General features: G+C 45.4%; 1 protein-coding gene across 2 annotated transcripts in view; it reads right to left on the bottom strand.

The window, feature by feature from the left end:
- The window catches only part of DNA2 (DNA replication helicase/nuclease 2), a 1,108,563-nt gene that overhangs the window by 135,971 nt on the left and 953,247 nt on the right, over positions 1-19,345 (bottom strand). For both annotated transcript variants that reach the window (XM_044056952.1, XM_044056951.1), the window contains exon 21: positions 7,493-7,639. In XM_044056952.1, the coding sequence (XP_043912887.1) occupies positions 7,493-7,639 (147 nt within the window). The remainder of the gene's footprint in view (positions 1-7,492; positions 7,640-19,345) is intronic.

Below are 19,345 nucleotides of genomic sequence, written 5' to 3'. Positions count from 1 at the left end.
TCAACTGCATTAATATCTAACCTCCGTCTAGTGCACATAACTAGATATAAACTGTTGTTTTTATGACATTAATTTATATAGATATGATTTTTACATTTTTCTAAGTACCTCAACAACTAGGTAACACAGACAGAACTCAGTCTCAAATGAAGGCTCCTAGCTAGATGAATAAAATTCAGCTGACAGTATGTGTGTAGCTTGAGTAGTTGCCGAGATATTGTAAATTATTTACAAACTATTACAAATGTAATAGTCACTGTGTTTACTGGGACTTATAAAATTTGGTTTAAGATCTAGAACCTAAACCATACTATCACTATAAAACTAGGTTGTGCTGAAGGGTTTACCATTCATACTTCTTTCATAACCCCTATGGTTCCAGAGATATGAAAAAGAAGTTATGTACTCACCATAACGTTCCATGTGAGTTGTTTATCTCACCTTTATTCTCATTGATGGGTTCGGAGCTGATCCTCGGCTCCGACACGGCCTATAGCAAAAGCTCAAGGTTTGCCAGTAGCTCGAGACCAAGCCCCTTATCCCACAATGCTGTTGTGTCTTTCGACTTTTCCCGGTTAGGGGTCGCCACAGCGGAACTCCGGTCCGCTAATGATTGGTAGTAGATTTTTACGTGCCAAGTTGCCAGCCCTGACACACAACCTTCAATGAAGGTACGCCCATTCACACATGTCTCCGCACAGAAGATGCTTTAGCTGAGAATCGAACAGGACAACGTCTTACTGTGAGGCGACAATGCTGCCGCAGCACCAGCACCGCAGTCAGATCTTGTTTGCTGTGAGTATATACACCTTTTTTCTTTTTCTACAAGGAAGCACTTCCCAAAGGGGAAGAAGTATTGAATAACCAGGATGGTACTAGCCTCTAAGTCAACTGTCAGCCAGAAGGGGGAAGGAGGGAGGGAGGGACATGAGAATAAAGGCGAGATGAACAACTTACATGGAACGTTATGGTGAGTACATAACTTCTTTATGCGAAGTTGTTAAATCTCGCCGTTTATTCTCACTGATGGGTAGCGTCACTAGCACCATCAATCTTGGGTGGCTCATGGAAGTACGTTTTTCAGTACCGTGGAACCAAAGGATGACCTGTCCCTGGAAGCCTTATCTACTTTGTAATGCGTGATAAAGGTATGAGGCTTAGACCAAGTGGCTGCAGCACAAATATTGTCAAGGGGCAATTTAGCTTGAAAGGCAGAAGACGTAGAAACGGCTCTGGTAGAATGAGCCTTAGGTCTGTGTGTCAATGGCATGTTTGCATTCACATAAACAAAGGATATACAATCTGATAACCATTTAGATAGGGTTGTTTTAGCCACTGGATTACCTTTTCTGGCCTCCGAAAAGGATACGACAAGTTTATCTGATTTTCTAATATCCTTAGTTCTATCAAGATAAAATCTGAGCTGTCTGTGTACATCAAGTTTATGCAGCATGTATTCCAATTTGTTGGAATGGTTGGGAAAAAAGATTGGCAACTCAATGACCTGATTGATACTGGATTCAGAACAGACTTTAGGCAAACAGGAGGGGTTTGTTCTGAGAGATACTTTATCAACATGGAAAATCATGTAAGGAGGTCTGATAGATCACGCTTGAAGTTCTGACACTCTGCGGGCAGAAGTAATGGCCACTAGAAATATAGTCTTCCAGGACAAATATTTGAGATCACAAGAAGATGCTGGTTCGAAGGGGGGGGGGGGATTATTTGAGACAGCATAAAATTCAAATTCCAGGGAGAATAAGGGATTTTGACAGGAGGTCTCGTGAAAAACACCTTTAAGAAAAGTCTTAGATAACTTATGGCCCATAACGTTCAACCCATCGAATCCAAAGTGGAAATTTGATATGGCGGCTAAATGGACTCGAACTGTGGCAGCTGATGCTCCTTCCTTAAAAATCTTTTGTCAAAAATTCTAAAATGGATGATAGAGGAGCTCGGAAAGGGTCGATTTTCAGTATATTCGCCCAAACTGAGAACCTGTTCCACTTACTGCAGTATAGTTTCCTGGTGGATGGCTTGTGAGAACACAAAAGGATTTGTCTTGTATCATCTGAGAGTGAATAAAGCCTGGCAATTAGGAGGAGTGGATTAGCCAAGCAGTCAGCTTTAGGGACTGCAGTGAAGGATGGAGGTCCCCTGACTGGTGTGTCAGAAGTTCCGGAACTGGGTCCAGGATTCATGGATCCTCCAGCAGATGATGGCGAAGGAAAGGGAAAACCAAATCTGTCGAGGCCAGTAGGGGGCTATGAGGATAACTGTCCTTCCCAGCAATTTTGCTTTCTGTAAAACCCTGGGTATCAATGGAATAGGTGGGAATGCATATAGGAGACCCGGAGGCCAATTGTGTACAAGTGCATCTCTCGGGGAATGTCCTGGAGGTGGTATTAGGGCAAAGCAGCTTCTGCATTTGGTATTGATGTGACTGGCAAAGAGGTCGCAGCAAGGCTGGCCCCATTTGCGGAAAATCAAATCCGCAACTCGTTGGTTGAGAGACCACTCGTGAGGCAACAGTATTGCCCTGCTCACCTTGTCCGCTATCACGTTTGATTTCCCCGGGATGTATGTTGCTAACAGAAAACGCTGGGATGACACAGCCCATTGCCATACCCCGAGGGCTTCTCGACAAAAGGGGTAAGACTTGGTTCTGCCTTGCTTGTTCAAGTACCAGACCACTGACATGTTGTCCGTCTGAATTGCAATTGTCCCTAGAGGAAGAGAGTCCTGAAAGTACTGCAACGTCAGAAGTACCACTCTCAACTCCAGAACATTGATATGCAGATGCGACTCTTGATTCGTCCATGTGCCTTGGGCAGTCTTTCCCTGAAAATGCCCCCCCCCCCCCTATCAGGGAAGCGTCCGGGGCAAAGGGTCTTCAGATTGTGACATGAAGAGACGTCAACCACCACCGAAGGTCTCTCTTGCAAGAATCTGTGATGGGAATCATGTGGTGCCATCGGTAGCTTTTGGTAAGACCACTGAGCAAAGAGGAGCCATTGAAGGATTCGCATATGCATCCTTGCGAGTGGTACAGCCAGGATTGCTGCCACCATCAAACCTAGCACCTTCAAGACCTCTGCTGCTGTAGCTTTGCTCTGACACCAGTGAGTTGACGTGTTGGCAAAGAAGTGAGACTCTTTCGATTGGAAGACGTAGAGTGGTGGTTGAGGTATCTAGCTCTGCTCCTATAAAAACGGTATGCTGCGATGGCGATAAGGCAGACTTTTCAAAGTTGATTGTAATGCCTAATTGATGGCAGAGTGTCAGAGTATATTGTGTTGCCTGAGTCAATTGATGCCTGGTGGTAGCGGTGAGGAGCCAATTGTCTAGGTATGGAAACACCTGGAATCCTAGACGCCTCAGGTGAGCCGTGACCACTGCCATGCATTTGGTGAACACTCTGAGGGCTGTAGTGAGACCAAAGGGCAGGGCTCAAAACTGGTAATGATTGGCTCCCAGCTGGAAACGCAGGTGATCCCTGGAGCGTCTGTTCATCTTTGTGTGATAGTACACGTCCTTGAGATCTATGGAGCACATCCAATTGCCTTTCCCTAGGAAGGGAAGAATGGACTGAAGTGTGACCATTCAGAACTTCTCTTTCTTTACGAATTGGTTGAGTCTGCTGAGGTCCAAGATAGGACTCCAGTCCCCTGTTTTCTTTGGTACCAAAAATAATCTTGATTAAGTTCCGAATCCAACTTGGTCTGCTGGGACTGGTTGGATGACTCTTTTTCTAGCAATTTGTGGACCTCTATGATTGCTTGTTCCCTGAGACTGGGTGGAATATCTGGGATTCTGTTTACAGGAATGGGAGGGGAAGAGAACGGTATGAAATATCCTCTGGATATGATGCTTTGTACCCATGTATCTGACGTTATGTTTAGCCAGGCTTCTGGGTACAAAATAAGCGACCCCCGACTGCCTCCAGCCGGGCCTCCTTTCAGGAGCGCTAGTACGGCTGACCAAAGAACTGATCTCTGTTACCCTGTTGCTGCGGACCCCCTCTGCCACGCGAACAGCGCCTTCCATTATAACCCCCTTCTCTGCCTCTAGAGGGGGTTTCTCCACGTGTGTCCTGAAAGGCTCCATGTGCTTTTTGGAACCACATTTTTCCGCCCTTGGGATAGGGCCGAGTAGGTGTAGAAAAACGGACACCAACGGCAGATAGGGTCTTGCCTTCCTGCTCACACTTGGTTAAAGTTTCCTTTACTTTAGGCCCAAACAGTGATGAGCCATCAAGTGGGGTGTTGATAAAGGAAGACTTAAAGAGCTCCGCAAAGGAACAGAGACGCATCCAGGCTGGTCTCCGCAGAGCAATGCCTATCAGCTGCATAAGATATGAGACGCATGGACGAGTTCACAACCGAGTTTAGAGTAGCGAGTTGTGTGTTGACTTTGTCAGCAACCCCTGCAGCTACCGTACCCTGGAGAGTATCTTCTAGCTCTTTCAGGAGATCTCTTTGTAGTCTCATGAAATGGGTTAAATAGTTCAGCGATTGCAGTGAAAAAGTTGCTGAACTAAACATGCGTTTCTCATATCTATCCATGATCCTAGAATCTCTGTTAGGAGGATGGACAGATGCGGATGTTTCAGACACTTCCTTTTTGGTGGCTGCAGCTACCACCATGGCATCAACAGGCACTCCTTTGGTCAAAAAGGCTTTGTCCACTGGGGCAGAGATGAACTTATTCGGCTTCTGAGGGACAGGTTCCATGGCCTCCGGTGACTCCCACGCCTTACTAGAGATCAGCTCCATGAGCTCATCGTAAGGCGGAGACACCCAAGAAGTGGAAGGTTGAGACCCAAAAGCCTTCAAGAGCACTGACTCGTCCTCAGTAGGGGTTTTGAACTGCCAACCACCCCTCTGACTCAGGATCTGCAATATCTCCGCAAAGGAGATATCCTCAGAGGGGGATCGAGGGGACCCTTCTGACTCATCCAAGTCAGTGTCGGATGTAAAAGACTCCTGTGGGGAGTCCAAGTGCCTCCTCTTGCACAGTCTCTTCCTGGGTACCTCCTCAGTGGGGGGGATCTGGGGAGGTCTCGGAAGAACAGGGGGTGCCCAGTGGGGCTACTTGAGGCTCAGGGTCTCTACGCTTTCGGGGACCGGTAGACATAGAAGCGGACACAGGTGCTTGAGGGGAGAAGGAAGCCCAAACTGATGTCGACAATGTCATAGGAGACAGGACTCTCCTCATGGCAGTGAAAGTATCATGGTCCCGATGAGAAGGGGTAGACGGATCCGGAGGGACCGTCCGATCCTCCCGCACCAAAACCATGGGCTCCAAGCCCGAGGTAGGAGCCGAGCTCATCCGAGCCAAAGACCCGAAAGGAAGAGTCGGCACCGACAAATCGGTCCGACTATCCTCCCAGGAAACGACAAGAGAGTGTCGGCGCCGAGGACTTCCGAGTAGATGGAATAGATAACACCAGTGCGGGTCTCTGCTGCATAGGTTCGACAACTATCGGTTCGGGCTCCTACGGCTCAGAGAGTCCAGTACGGCTCGGAAGAGTCATCAAGTCCGGTTTAATGGTCTTCGGCTCCTACGAAAGGGTCGGGGCCGACAACAATTTAGCAAGTCCTGGTGCCCATAGAAGCTTCTGCACTAGCCGATCCATATCCATATCTGAGAGGCTGACCGAAGACTTCGAGGAATACACCGTAGGTGCTGACTGGAGCAGAGGAGATGAGGGAACCTCAGAGACTGGGAGATGGCTCCGAACCAAAGGGACACTCGGTTCCGAGGACTGTGGAACCGATGACCCTGTACCCTCCATTCTTTTTGCCTTCTTAGAAACTTTAGAATCTCCAGAAGATTTAGATGATTTTGAGGAAGTGCAAGCACCATCCTGGCTACCCAACGCCTCAGAGAAAGGATGCTGTAGCAACCCCCCTATCAATAAGTTTTCTCCCTCTCTCTAAGAGCACCCTAGAGGAAAAAGAGTGGCAAATACTGCAAGAGTCTTGGAGGTGTTTAGCCCCCAGACAGTAAACACATTGGACATGCCCGTCAGTGACGGATATTTTCTGTCCACAATCTGGACATTTCTTAAACCCCGATTTGGGATGAGACTTCTCCCTCTCATCCAACATGTTCAAAGAGTAATCAAAGTTTGAAACAGCACACCACAGAATTAACTTGCAGAGGTTAAATACAGGGCTAACTAGGCTCACACTAAAAAAGTACTAATAAGAAGAAATTTGTTAAATCTAAATAGGGCTAACACTCTAAGAAACTAAGCCAACACAGGGCACCACCTACTACAATCTAACATACGTATAACTACAGTATTTTAACGTGAAACACACACACACGAGATAGAGAATTATATATATAAAAAAGGAGGAGAAAGAAATTTTTAAACTTGCGATTTAAGCAAAAATATGGTCCGAGCTGACTGGATCACCAAGATCTCTTGCCGCGGCAAACGAGATCTGAGATAATTCCAGCAATGCATTGTGGGATAAGGGGCTTGGTCTCGAGCTACTGGCAAACCTTGAGCTTTTGCTATAGGCCGTGTCAGAGCAGAGGATCGGCTCCGAACCCATCAGTGAGAATAAACGGCGAGATTTAACAACTTCACATCATTTGTTTGAAATGTGAGAACATTATTTGATTCTTTCAAAAGGTTTAGGCTCCGCCCATTGGAAGTTACAGCGCAAACTTCCTGAGCTCCACTGGAGTGAATGAGTTAAGCAGTGGTTTAAAAATGCTGCAAGTTTGACAGAGTCTTATTTGTGTGGATATACTGTTTTTCATGTACATTCTCAGAATAGTAGAGTCAAGTGCCACACAGGGCACGGCTGTAGGCTGAGGTCCCTGTTTTTCTATTCATCCCAGTTATGTTTCTACTATGCCACTGTGCTCCCTTCTATGGGCAGTCCACCTAAAACACAGTAAAAGGACTTAAGATGCGACAAAGCAGAAAGGATATCAAAACTGCTTGCTGGATACAAGACAGCATATACTAACATGTCTTTATACAAGGAAGGCGCTGATGCCCCCCTGTGAGGAGGAGGAGGAGGGGGAAGTGGTTTCATAGCTCTATAAAATGTCTGATGTCAGATCCCACCTATGGCAATGATTTTATTAAGATCTTATCTTATAAAAGATATTACTAGTTTAACAATGATCCATATAAAGAATATCAGAATTATCTGTGCACCAACTGTTCTAGATTTGTCAGTGGGCAGCCGTCATAAAGGCTTAAGACAAATGTCAGCTTCAGCAATGAACAAATGTCACTAATCTATCCGTCAAAGAACATACACTTACCTGCAAGGATCTCTGCTATACAAACACAAGGTTTCAAGTATTCTTGGGAAACACTTTGCCTCTATAAATATAATATTTCCTGGGTAACAACCATAGTGAATGCAGGGTACCTTTAAAGCAATATGCATTTGACAACTACATATACTCTTGCAAATGAATCCCATAATCTGTTAAGTATACAAAATGTAAAGGATATCATGTTTTCACTTTTCAAGTAATTCAGTAATTTCTCCAGAGGAGAGTAGCGGTATAACGTGGACATACTACCCAACATGATTAGCTTATTTTTGGCTCTGGTGATGGCTACATTGAGACGACGCCAGTCTTTTAGTAGTTCTCCAAGCTGCAATAAAAAAAAAATAAATAAAAAGTAAGATAAATAGAATTAAATGTGTAAACATACAACATTAATGTTCAGATAGGTAAATGAGAAAGTACTTTCTGTATAATTTAACTTCTGCAGAAGCTGAATTAGAGAGTTGTACAAATTGTATCACCATCATCATCTTAGTCATAAAGTGCAGCTGTAGAGACACACAAAAAAAAAAAAAATGAAGTTATGTTCTTATCATAATGTTCCATCAGAGTTGTCACTGCATTCTTCCTCGACCTGTGGGTCTCGGATTCGACTCTCCGATCCGACTTGGCCATCTTCCAAGCCGAAGAATCAAAGCTTGAGCTCCTCCCATCCTACCCATAATGAGTCATTCACCCGGTCAACTTCAGACTGAGATTGCAGTAACCCTGTACCAACACAATCAATCTAACAGAGACAAAGATGGCCTTATAAATATCAGAGAATTTATGATCAGGAGCCCAAACAGGAACTGTGGTTCCCATGAAGTCTACGAACAGGTCTCTCAGTCATGGACAGGGGGAATGAGAGGGGGAAGATTGAGGAATGCAGTGACAACACAGATGGAATGTTATAGTAAAAACATAACTTCTTTATCTGATGTTGTCACTGTCATTCCTCCTCAACCTGTGGGACAGAGTTCCCAGCTACAATAACCCTAGTGTGGCCCTCATGGAAGGATATTACGGAGCACTGCAGAGCCAAAGGCAGTTCTGTTCCCGGAAGTAATGTCCAGCTTGTAGTGTGTAACAAAGGTATGGGAATTTGACCAAGATGCAGCTGCCCAAATGTCATCAATAGAAAATCTAAACCAAAAGGCCTGAAAAGCTGTCATAGACCTTGCAGAATGAGCCTTGATTTTGTCTGGAAATGGCCTGTTCTTGGAAGAGAACACAAAGGAAATACAATCTCTCAACCATTTGGCAAGGGTAGTCTTAGTGACTGCTCGACCTTTCCCTACATCAGAAAAAAAGACAAACTGCTGTTCTGACTTCAAGCAAGACTTAGTTCTGTCCAGGTAAAAGTGTAATTGCCTATGAACATTCAGAAGGTGGAGAGTATACTCTCCTTTGTTTTGGAAGTTGGAAAAGAAAACAGGAAGGTTGATAGATTGAGTTATATTATCTTTTGTAGCCACTTTTGGTAAGAAAGATGGGTTGGTACGTAGGGAAACTATCTTTGTAAAAGATTATGTAAGGGGGTTTAGAGGAAAAGGCTTGTAGATCTGAAACCCTTCTTGCTGAGGTGATAGCCACCAGAAAAACAGTCTTCCATGAGAGAAATTTCAGGTATATTTTAGCCGCAGGTTCAAAAGGAGGAACGACTAGGGCTGGTAAAACCATGGTTAGATCACACAGAGGAGTAGGTCTTTGACCAGGGGATGAAGTAGAAAGGTACCTCTCAAACATTTTGCAAAGTTTAAATGAAGCCAGAGATGGCGAGTTTCCCCCATATGTAAATTGGAAATAGCTGCGAACTGTACTTACACAGTGGAGTGCTGTCTCCATTTTGGAAGAGGAAAGCCAAAAAACCCAAAACTTTCAGAATGGGAGCAGTGAAAGGATCTATCTGTTGTTTTTGTGCCCATAGGGAAAGACTCTTCCATTTGCTCTCGTAGACTTTCCTAGTACAAAACTTATGAGCGGAGATCAGAATTTTTTCAGACTGGGGATGAAAGCCTAGAGTGTCTAGTCATTACTGTAATTGGAGAAACCTTGCGGTTAATTTCAGCCCTTGGAGATCTGGGTGGAAGTGCTCTAATGGGTGAGATAGCAGATCCAGAACTGGATCCAGAGTCATTGGTGGGCAAACTAGATGAGATCAAAGAAAGGTGAATCAGACTTGACAAGGCCAGAAGAGGGCAACAGGGATAACTTTGCTCATCAACCTGCATGCTTTCTGCATAAATTTGGGACTGGAGGGAAAGTGTAAAGCAGACCGAAGGGCCAAGCATAAGCCAGAGTGTCCCTTGGTGACTGACCCTGTGGAGGGACCAGGGCAAAGAAACTGCTGCATTTGTTGTTGAAGGGGGATGCAAATATATCGCAGCAGAGTTGAACCCATTTCCGGAAAATCATATTTGCCACTGATTGATTCAGAGACCACTTGCGAGGCATCAGACGAACTTCTCTGAGCTTGTCCGCCAGGATGGTGGACTCCCCCCTGAATGTGCATTACTGTATGAAAGCGGTTGGTACAGACTGCCCATTGCCACACCCTTATTGCTTCTCAACACAACGGGTAAGATCTGGTTCCCCCGTTTGTTGATGTACAAGATCACTGACATACTGTCTGACTGTACTGAAACTATTCCCAGAGGAAGAAAGCTGTGTAGAGCTTGCAATGCTAGAAGGACCGCTCTCATCTCCAGGACACTGATATGCAATTTGGTCTCTTGGAGAGTCCACATGCCTTGGACCATCCTTCCCAGAAAATGACCCCCAACCCCATCTGGGAAGTGTGCATGGTCAGAGTGGCTTTGGGAGGGGGAAGAACAAAGGGTCATCTCTGTATGACCTCTTGGGAATGAAGCCACCAAAGAAGAGAGTCCCTGCATACTCGTGAAAGTTTGATCGGAAAGTTAAAGGGGTGCCTGAGTAATGACCACTGAACTGCTAGAGTCCATTGCAATACTCATGTGTAGGTGAGCTGTGGGTAACAAAGTTATCGTGGCTGCCAAGGAACACAAAACCCTCAGTACAAAATTCACAGTGGGGGCAGGGGTGGCTAGAATCTCTGATATGAGACTGCAAAATTATGATCCTATCCAGAGTGAGGTAGGCTCTTGTTGAGATCGTGCCCAGATGTGCTCTGATGAAGTCTATGGTTTGAATGGGCTGCAGCTGGGATTTCTGAATATTGATCATTATGCCTAGAGAGGGAGCTAACTGTAACAAATAATCTCTGTCTTGTTCCAGTAGATGCCTCGTTGGTACGTTTAGGAGCTAGTCATCCAGATATGGAAACACATGAAATCCCTGAAGCCTGAGATGGGCTGTGACAACCTCTATGCATTTGGTGAACACCCTGAGGGCTGTGGTGAGACTGAACGGAAGCGATCTGAATTGGTAGGCTGGCTCACAGTCTGAAATGAAGGCCCTGTCTGGAGCGCCTGTCCCTTTTGATGTGGCAGTACACATCCTTCAGGTCTATAGAGCACATCCAGTCTTCCATTCTCAGTAGTAGTAGACTGGACTGGACAGTGACCATCCTGAAGTTTGAATTCTTTACTGATTTAATCAGGGATGTCCAGTCCAGGATCGTTCACAGGTCCTCCATCTTTTTTGGTACTAAAAAGAATCTTGAGTAGATGCCTGATCCTATCTGGTCGGGACGGACCTCCTAGATGACTCTTTTTTGTAGCAGCTTTGCGATTTCTTGAGCTGCCTTCTTGCTCTGATTGGGTGGGACACCGGGGAGGAAAAACTTTGGTTTGGGGTTTTCCAAAAAAGGGAATAATGTATCATCTGGATATGATGGCTGCCCAGGCTTGTGGGTGTAAGAAGCACCACCCCTGACTGCCTCCAGAAGAGGGCAGTCAGGCCACCGTTCAGGAACCCTACAAAGGTCTGTCTAAGAAGGAATACGGAGACACTGTGAGCTGCAGACCCCCTTCTGCCACGGGGTGTCTTTTGTTGTAGCTGTTACCCCCTCTGACTCTGGGGGAATGTCTCCCTGAGATTCCTGACAAGGACTTTAAGATTTCTTGAACCACAATTTTTCCCCCATGTTGGTTCCTGGAAAAGAACCTTTGTGGGGTAGAAAAACAGATCCCGATGGCAGACAAGGTCTTTCCATCTTTCTTGCTCCGGGAGTCTCTCTCTCTCTTACTGTTGGACTGAACAAGGATGATCTGAAGGGGGCATTGATGAATGATGTCTTGAAAGGTTCTGTGAAGTCACAGAGCCACATCCAGGCATGGTGCCTGATGGCAATGCCCAAATCGGCCACCCTAGAAGTGCCCTCTGGAGTGTGGGAGATCAACCTCATGGACACATTAGACATGGAAAATAGAGGGGCCATTCTGGAAGAAAAGGTCTTCTGATCTGCGGCAGACATGGACTCTGGGGTAGACTCAGAGTTCTTTGCCAAGGTCTCTCTGCAGTCTAGTAAAATAGGAAAGGTAGTTTAACGCTGTAAGGCAAAACTGGACAAAGTGTAAACTTTCTTACCGTATCTGTTCACAGCCCTAAGGGATGGACAGAGGAGCTTTCTTGGGCTAGCTCGCTCTTAGTGGCTGCCACAGCCACCATGACATCTACTGGGATCCCTTTAATCCAATGTGGTTTGTGAGTAGGCACGTTAAGAATCTTATCTGGCCTCTTTTGGATGGGCTCTACAGTGTCTGGTTCCTTTTATGCATTAGTAAGATACTAGTTCAATCACTGCATTTTTGGGGGGGGGGGCAAAAGCCTTCAACAGCACCGTTTCCTCTGGGATGGGGTTTTGGGAAGACCTACCACCTCTTTGGCGGTGTCTCTTTAGGATGGCTGAAAAGGTGACATCCTCATGTGGATATCTTCGGGACCCCTCCCCTTCCTTTAAATCAGTGTCGGTAGTGAAGTATTCCTTGGGGGAATCCAGGTGCCTCTTTTTACACCATCTCTTCCGAGAGACCTCATCAGTGGGGTACTCTCCGGGAGGTGTCAGAGGAAAATTCTGGTTCCATTGAAGGGATGGACTGGAGGCTGTCCAGGGCCAGCTGTCCCCGTGGTAGACGAGAGGCCTCAGATACCGGATCCGTGGGGGTGGAGAGTGGTGCCAATGAAGGAAGAACCAAGGCTCTGCTGGGAAGGCAGGCCTGTTGAATCTAGCTTTGTTTGTATAACTTGAGCACTGATCCAGGTCATCTTTTTTGGAGAAGGTTCCCCTGCACCCTAGTAGCGGGAGTGTGCAGTTAGAACTTGTCTGACTGAGGACTGCTGGAACAGGGCTCAGTTGAGTTTTTTTCTGGTTAATTGGGTAACTTGTTTACATCAGATAGTTTGTTTTCTATTGTTTTAATATATATATATATATATATATATATATATATATATATATATATATATATATATATATATCAAATTGCACTTTATTCATCTGCTTTTACTGTATTTGTGTTTCTTCCTACTTTATTACTAGAGGCATTGACTACAACTCTGAACTGATATATTTAACAATAAGCATCTTTTTATGCGCATTTAAAGTTTTTTTTTATTGTATCTGCTTTATTTTCTGAAAAAAAAAATACTTGTTTCCCGCCTTTCTAAGCTAGTATAGTCCAGTTTTCAGGTTAGTGCTGAATTCAGGGCTGTGTTACAAATCTCTGTGTTTGCCCATATCTTACTTGGATAGAAGGAAGTTTCTCTGTTCACCTGTGAGAGACGGGAGCTTTGAGCAGCCTATCAGTCCCTAGAGGAGTGGTTTCAGCCCAGAAAGTAGTAGTTTACTGGCCATTTTGGGCTAATTTCCATCTCTTTCATTTCCCTGCTATAAAAAACGCATTTGCCCGGTTAGCTAGGGTATAACTATTCCTGGCACCACAAAGTCTCCTCTTTAATTTTTCCCTAGGAACTAGACATACTTTCAAGTTAAGCACTCAAGCCATTCATTTCTCAGCCTGGCACTTGCTCAAAACTCATATCAAGCACTTATAAACCCTAGCACTACAGAAGGACAAGGCTCTCTATTTGACCTTACCAGCCATTCAGTAAAATAGTTTACTGTACCTATCCAGGCATGTCTAAAGGGCAGTTTCAGGCGTACTCTCCAGTCCAACTGGTGAATCTGGGCATTTTGAGGCAATGTTACAACTGCCTCATGTACACAGTCAACCCTCTCCCTCCTACCACTAAACACTAATACATGCAAGAGATGCAATTATACAGCCAAACTGAAGGCTAAGCTCTCTCAACCCAAGAGTGGAACAGACACTCAAGAGGAGAAGGGAAATACTGGCATCACACCACCAGTCTCACATAGACCCATTAAACCAGCACCAGCAAAAAAACACACGTAAATACACGAAAACATACTCGGAGGCTCTAAATAAAAATCTGCAAAAGCAACAGAGCCCTCCAAAGCAGACATCCAAGCAACCCCCACCCCCCCAACACAAACCACGAAACACATACTTCACAAAACCAGTGTGCCACGCAATCACAGCCCTCAAGGCAAAAAAACATACCCAACATACTAGTAATAGGGGACTATAGTCAGGGACACTGACGTCCTACTTCCTAGGCTGAATAAGGAGAAGGTTGCTGTTAGCTGTCTGTTGGGTGACAGGATCCGCCACATAACACAAGCACTCAGGTCACTCCAGAACAAGTACAAATACGACTCTGTCATTGTCCATGTTGGTGTGAATGACCTGAGCCGTACCTCCCTGGACTACATGGAGACATGGAAGAGCTCTCTGATCACATAGCCCAGGCTGGTATGACCCCCTGACCCAGAGTAGCATCCTGCCCTCACCAAGAATGATACCACGGGATAAAGAAAAAAATGATCAATTTCTGGTGTCATTCAAAGGGGATCCAGTGTCTGTCTGCCTGGGATGACATGCTCGACAAGCCACGCTACTTCGCTAGAGATGACTTGCACCTGTTACCCTTAGGCTTTCAAATACTGGCTAAGGCTCTTGCCACCCCCATAGTGCCTTTTTTAGGCAAGGCTCAAAAGACAAACCCACCGCCGTAAATAGCACAAGTAACAAAAATCTGAGGGTAATACTACTCAATGCCAAAAGTCTAAACCACAAAATGCACGCACTCGAGCCACTCCTCAGTATGGAGAAAATCGATATATGTGCAGTAACAGAAACCTGATTTAAGGCTCCAGAGAGCACCCCAGCACTACCAGGCTACAACTCATACCATGCATTTCGGCCACAGAACCTGGACCGAAATACAAAAGGTGGGGGAGTACCCATATTCATCAAGGATACCCACACCTCCAGATTAGTGGCACAGCACGATGATTCAGAGAATATCCACGTGCAACTAGCAATGGGCAAAACTGCAATTCAAATTGTAGCTTGCTACAGATCACCCACCATGTCCCAGGACCCCCATTCCGCATTTCTGGAAACACTGGGTAACATAAAGGTCCTACCAAACACCCCAATATTGGGCGATTTCAACTACCCAAACATTAACTGGGAAAACTACTCAAGTACTAACTCCCTTGCCCAACATTTCCTAGAATTTATAAATTCAAACACCCTGGAACAACTGGTAAACACTCCCACCAGAGGTGACAACATATTGGACCTCATCATCACCAACATGGGCGACCGATGTTCCACACCGGAGGTCAACCCCACGCTGGTTAGATCTGACCATAAACAAATCACTTTTGATTTCCACATTCCATCCCATCCCCCGACAAGGAAACCACTGTGAAAAACTTTTCAAAAGCAAACTTCACGTTACTTAAGACCGAGGTGGAAAGTTTCAAAGACCCCATGCTCAGGGATAACGCTGTCCAAGCTGGAAAATCCTTTACTAATGCATTCTATGGGCACCTACAAGAATGCATGGATCGTGCTATCTCAAGCAAAACCAAGACTCACTCCTCCAAGAAAAGGAAACCAGTCTGGTGGACCCCTGCCATAAACAAGCTATACAACAGAAGGAGGAAACTAGTACAGAAAAAGAGTAAAATCCCAAGAAGGGAAGACATCCCTGATCAGTATCAGCAAGAAACTACGATCCCTCATAAAATCGTCCAAGGCGAGCTTTGAAAGAAAACTTGCCAAGGACTCCAAAGATAACTACAAGGCATTCTTTAGCTATGTCAAGAATCTAAGTGGCAATGCTCAGATCTGCTCGCAGTTAGTGCAGAATGGCACAAAATACACTGAACCAACTGATATTGCCAACATCCTGGCAAATAGGTTCAGTGCAAACTTCACCTCCCTCTCACCCCCAAAAGAGCCCATAACCATACCAGAAGAATGTAGAGCCCCTGAAATCACAGACACTCAGGTTAAAATAGCCCTCTCCAAGGCCAAAAACACAGCATCAATGGGACCAGACAGTGTCCCAGGCTGCACCCTACATGAGCTCAAAGACCAACGAACCCCTCACCTAAACACACTGTTCAAACTCAGCCTCTCCACAGGCTACGTACCCATAGAGTGGCGCACAGCAATGGTTATTTCGCTCTACAAAGGTGGAGCCACAACAAACCCCAGGAACTATTGCCCTATATGCCTGACTAGCTTGGTCTGCAAGGCTATGGAGCACATCATCATGGAACTCATTAACAGAGACATTGGGAACCTCCAAACACTGGACCCTACCCAGTCCGGCTTTGTTAAGGGCAGATCATACCTCCTAAACCTGGTGGACTTCTTTGAGACAGTTACCAAGGCTATAGACAAGGGAAAGGTGGTACACACAGCCTACCTAGACTTCGCAAAGGCCTTCGACACCATTCCCCATTCTGTATTATAGACAAGCTCACCAGCCTGAACATAAACCCTTATGTCACAAGATGGGTTGCCAATTGGCTGACCGACAGAACCCACATGGTGAGAGTTGCGGGAGCTAGATCCGACTCTAAACCAGCTACAAGTGGCGTTCCCCAGGGCTCAGTCCTAGGATCCCTCCTGTTCGGCATATACTTCTCAGAGGTACAGACAAGCACAGGAGGACAATGGCTGACCAAGTTCGCAGACGACTGCAAACTAGGGGCTATAACTAACTCACTGGCTGACACAGACATCCTCCAAAAGGGTCTCACTGAGACAAATACCTGGTGTCAAAATCATGGCCTCAAGCTAAATGCCAAAAAGTGCATAGTTATTCCCTTTGGAAATAAAGTACCTAAAAACTACCACATAGGTGGTAGTCCCCTAAATACGGAAAACATAATAAGGGATCTGGGGATCCAAGTAGATAGTAATCTCTCCTTTGATAATCACATTGCCAAAGTGGTTAGAAAATCCTTCGATGTGGCCCACCTAATCATAAAAGGGTTTGCATCCAGATCAAGAGAGAGGTCATTGTGCCCCTCTACTCAACACTCATCAGACCCATCATAGAGTACAATGCCCCATTTGGGATGTACCTTACAAGACACCTGCAACAGCTGGAAAGACCACAGAAGTACCTCACCAAAATAATCACTGGCCTCAAACAGATGCCCTATGCAGCTCGACTGAAGAAATTCCAGCTGAACTCGGTTAAATACCGCCTGCTCAGAGGTGATCTCTGCCTGACATACAAGGCCATGTCCAACCCAGAATTGATGGACATGCTCCACCTAAAGAAAACATTATCTCCTTGAGCCACAAGCTCTAGGGATCTAAACCTCACCACAACAATAAATAGGACGTGCTGGAGGGAGATTCCTGTCCCAGAGACTTCCCATGCTTTGGAACAAGATTACTATCTACATTAGGCAGAGCTCTTCGCTAGCACTCTTCAAGAGAAACCTTGACGAGTGGATGGGGAACAGAAAGTTTACCCTGGGGATCACTTCGGTGGCTCTGCTGGACAGAGGCACAGGGAACTAATCTAAGGGGGTGGCGAAAGCCAACACATTCTGGCTAGGCTTATAAATGCCTTCAGGCAGATAGCCTAGTACCTACCTATGAACCTATAAGTACCTCTCTTGACTACATGATGGAATTTTCTGATTGTGTGTCTTAAGAGAGGTACATCCTTAGCCCTAAGTAGTATCCTACCCCCACCCAGGATGATGTCAATATAAACAAAACATGATAGACTTCAATTGGTTCAGCTTCTGGTGTCAGTCCAGGGAGATCCAGTATCTGTCAGCCTGGAAGGATATGGTAGACGGACCTTGTTGCTTTGCTAGAGATGATCTGCACCTGTCCACCCTAGGCTTTCAGATACTGGCAAAGGCCCTTGCCTCCCCCATAGTGCCTTTTTAGGCAATGTCAAAACAACAAATTTTCCAATGTAGCAAAATCTAATCAAGGCAAACTCAGGGTCGTGCTGCTTAATGCTAGATGTTTAAACACAAATCTACACTCCCTGGAAGCACTCCTCACTTTAGAGGATTCTGACATCTGTGCAGTTACCAAGACATGGTTCAAGTTTGCTGAGAGCACCCCAGCCATGCAAGGCTACAATGCATTCCACACATTCAGACCTCAAAATGAGCGTGAAGGAACCAAAAGTGGAAATGCCTCCATCTTCATTAAAACCAGATACACTTCGAGACTGGTCAAACAGCATGATTCTCTCGAACTACTCCACGTCCAATTAACTACTGGGAAAGTACCACACCACATCATTTCTAGCTACAGATCCCCCACCATGAACCAGAATAAGCACATCGTCTACCTCGATTTACTGGAATCTCTCACCAAACAGCACAGCACCTTAGTCAGAGGAGATTTCAACTATCCTTCCATAGACTGGGGGATACACATGAGCAAAAATACGCTCGCCCAGAGGTCCCCGGACTTTAACACAAATGCTTTGGAATAGATATTCGGCACCCCCACTAGGGGGCTCTAATGGTCTGGACATAGTACTCACCAACATGGGGGGGGGGGTCACTGCCCTTCCCCATGTGTGATGCCCCCCTGGTTAGGTCAGAACACAAATCGTTTGAAGTAACTACGAGAACTGACACCCTCACAGGAACAAAAATTAAAGCAAAGCTTCACTAAAGCTAACTACAGCCTACTAAGCAATGGTATAAAAAGCTTTATGCCATCTGCAATCACAGACATCAATGATCACTATGCAGAAGTGCACGCAAATGCCCTGTACAAACACTTAAGAGACTGCATAAACTCTGCTGCAGCGGATCAGATCAAAACCAGGTCTTCCCATAAAAACACCATGGTGGACCTCAAGGTTAAACAGATTACATAACAAGAGGAAGAAACTGTTGTTTAAAAGGAAGAGGGATATCAGTCTGCAGAGGAGGAGTTCCCTCCTAAGCCTAAATAAGAAATCAGAAATCTTGTATAGTCTTCTAAAGCAAATAATGAAACTAAAATGACATCCCTAACCAAGGATTATCATAAGGCATTCTTTAACTACGTAAGAAGTCTGAAAGAGAATGCCCAGCAATTTGCCAAACTGGTTGTAGATGGGATCATTCATACCACACCAGAAAATATCGCCAACCTGAGAACAGGTCTTTTTCTGTGCTCACCAAGGCCAAAAACACAGCCTTAATGTGACTAGATATCATCTCAGGTTGTTTACTAAATCGAAAAGAAGACCTAGCAGACCCACTTGGTGTTTTCCTTAATCATAGCTTGAGAACTGGAGGTGTGCCTGCAGAATGGAGAACAGCAACAGTAATCACTCTGCACAAAGGGGGGCCCCATCAACTGACCCTGGGAACTTCAGGTCCATAAGTTTAACCAGCCTCATCTGCAAGGACATGGAATTACCATGGATCTCAAACAAGGACATAGGCCACCAACAAACACTGGACCCAAACCAGTTAGGCTTCGTTTAGGGTAAATCATGCTTATTAAACCTGGTAGATTTATTTGAGAATGTCATAGCTATGGACGAAGGTAAGAGCGCATACAGCCAATCTTGACCTTGCCAAGGTGTTCGACATAACTCCCCACTCTGGCATCACTGAGAAACTCTCCCAGCTAGGGATTAACCCCTTACATTACTAGATGGGTAGCCAATTGGCTCACTAGCAGAACACATTCTGTCAAAATTGGCAACTCCAGCTCCACCAGCAGACCCCTCACTA

This window comes from Protopterus annectens, chromosome 14.part0 (genome assembly GCF_019279795.1).
Source record: "Protopterus annectens isolate FY-2018-M chromosome 14.part0, PAN1.0, whole genome shotgun sequence".
Classification (NCBI taxonomy): domain Eukaryota; kingdom Metazoa; phylum Chordata; order Ceratodontiformes; family Protopteridae; genus Protopterus; species Protopterus annectens.
The sequence above is the reverse complement of the archived record's forward strand: the minus strand, read 5'-3'. Positions and strand labels throughout refer to the sequence as shown.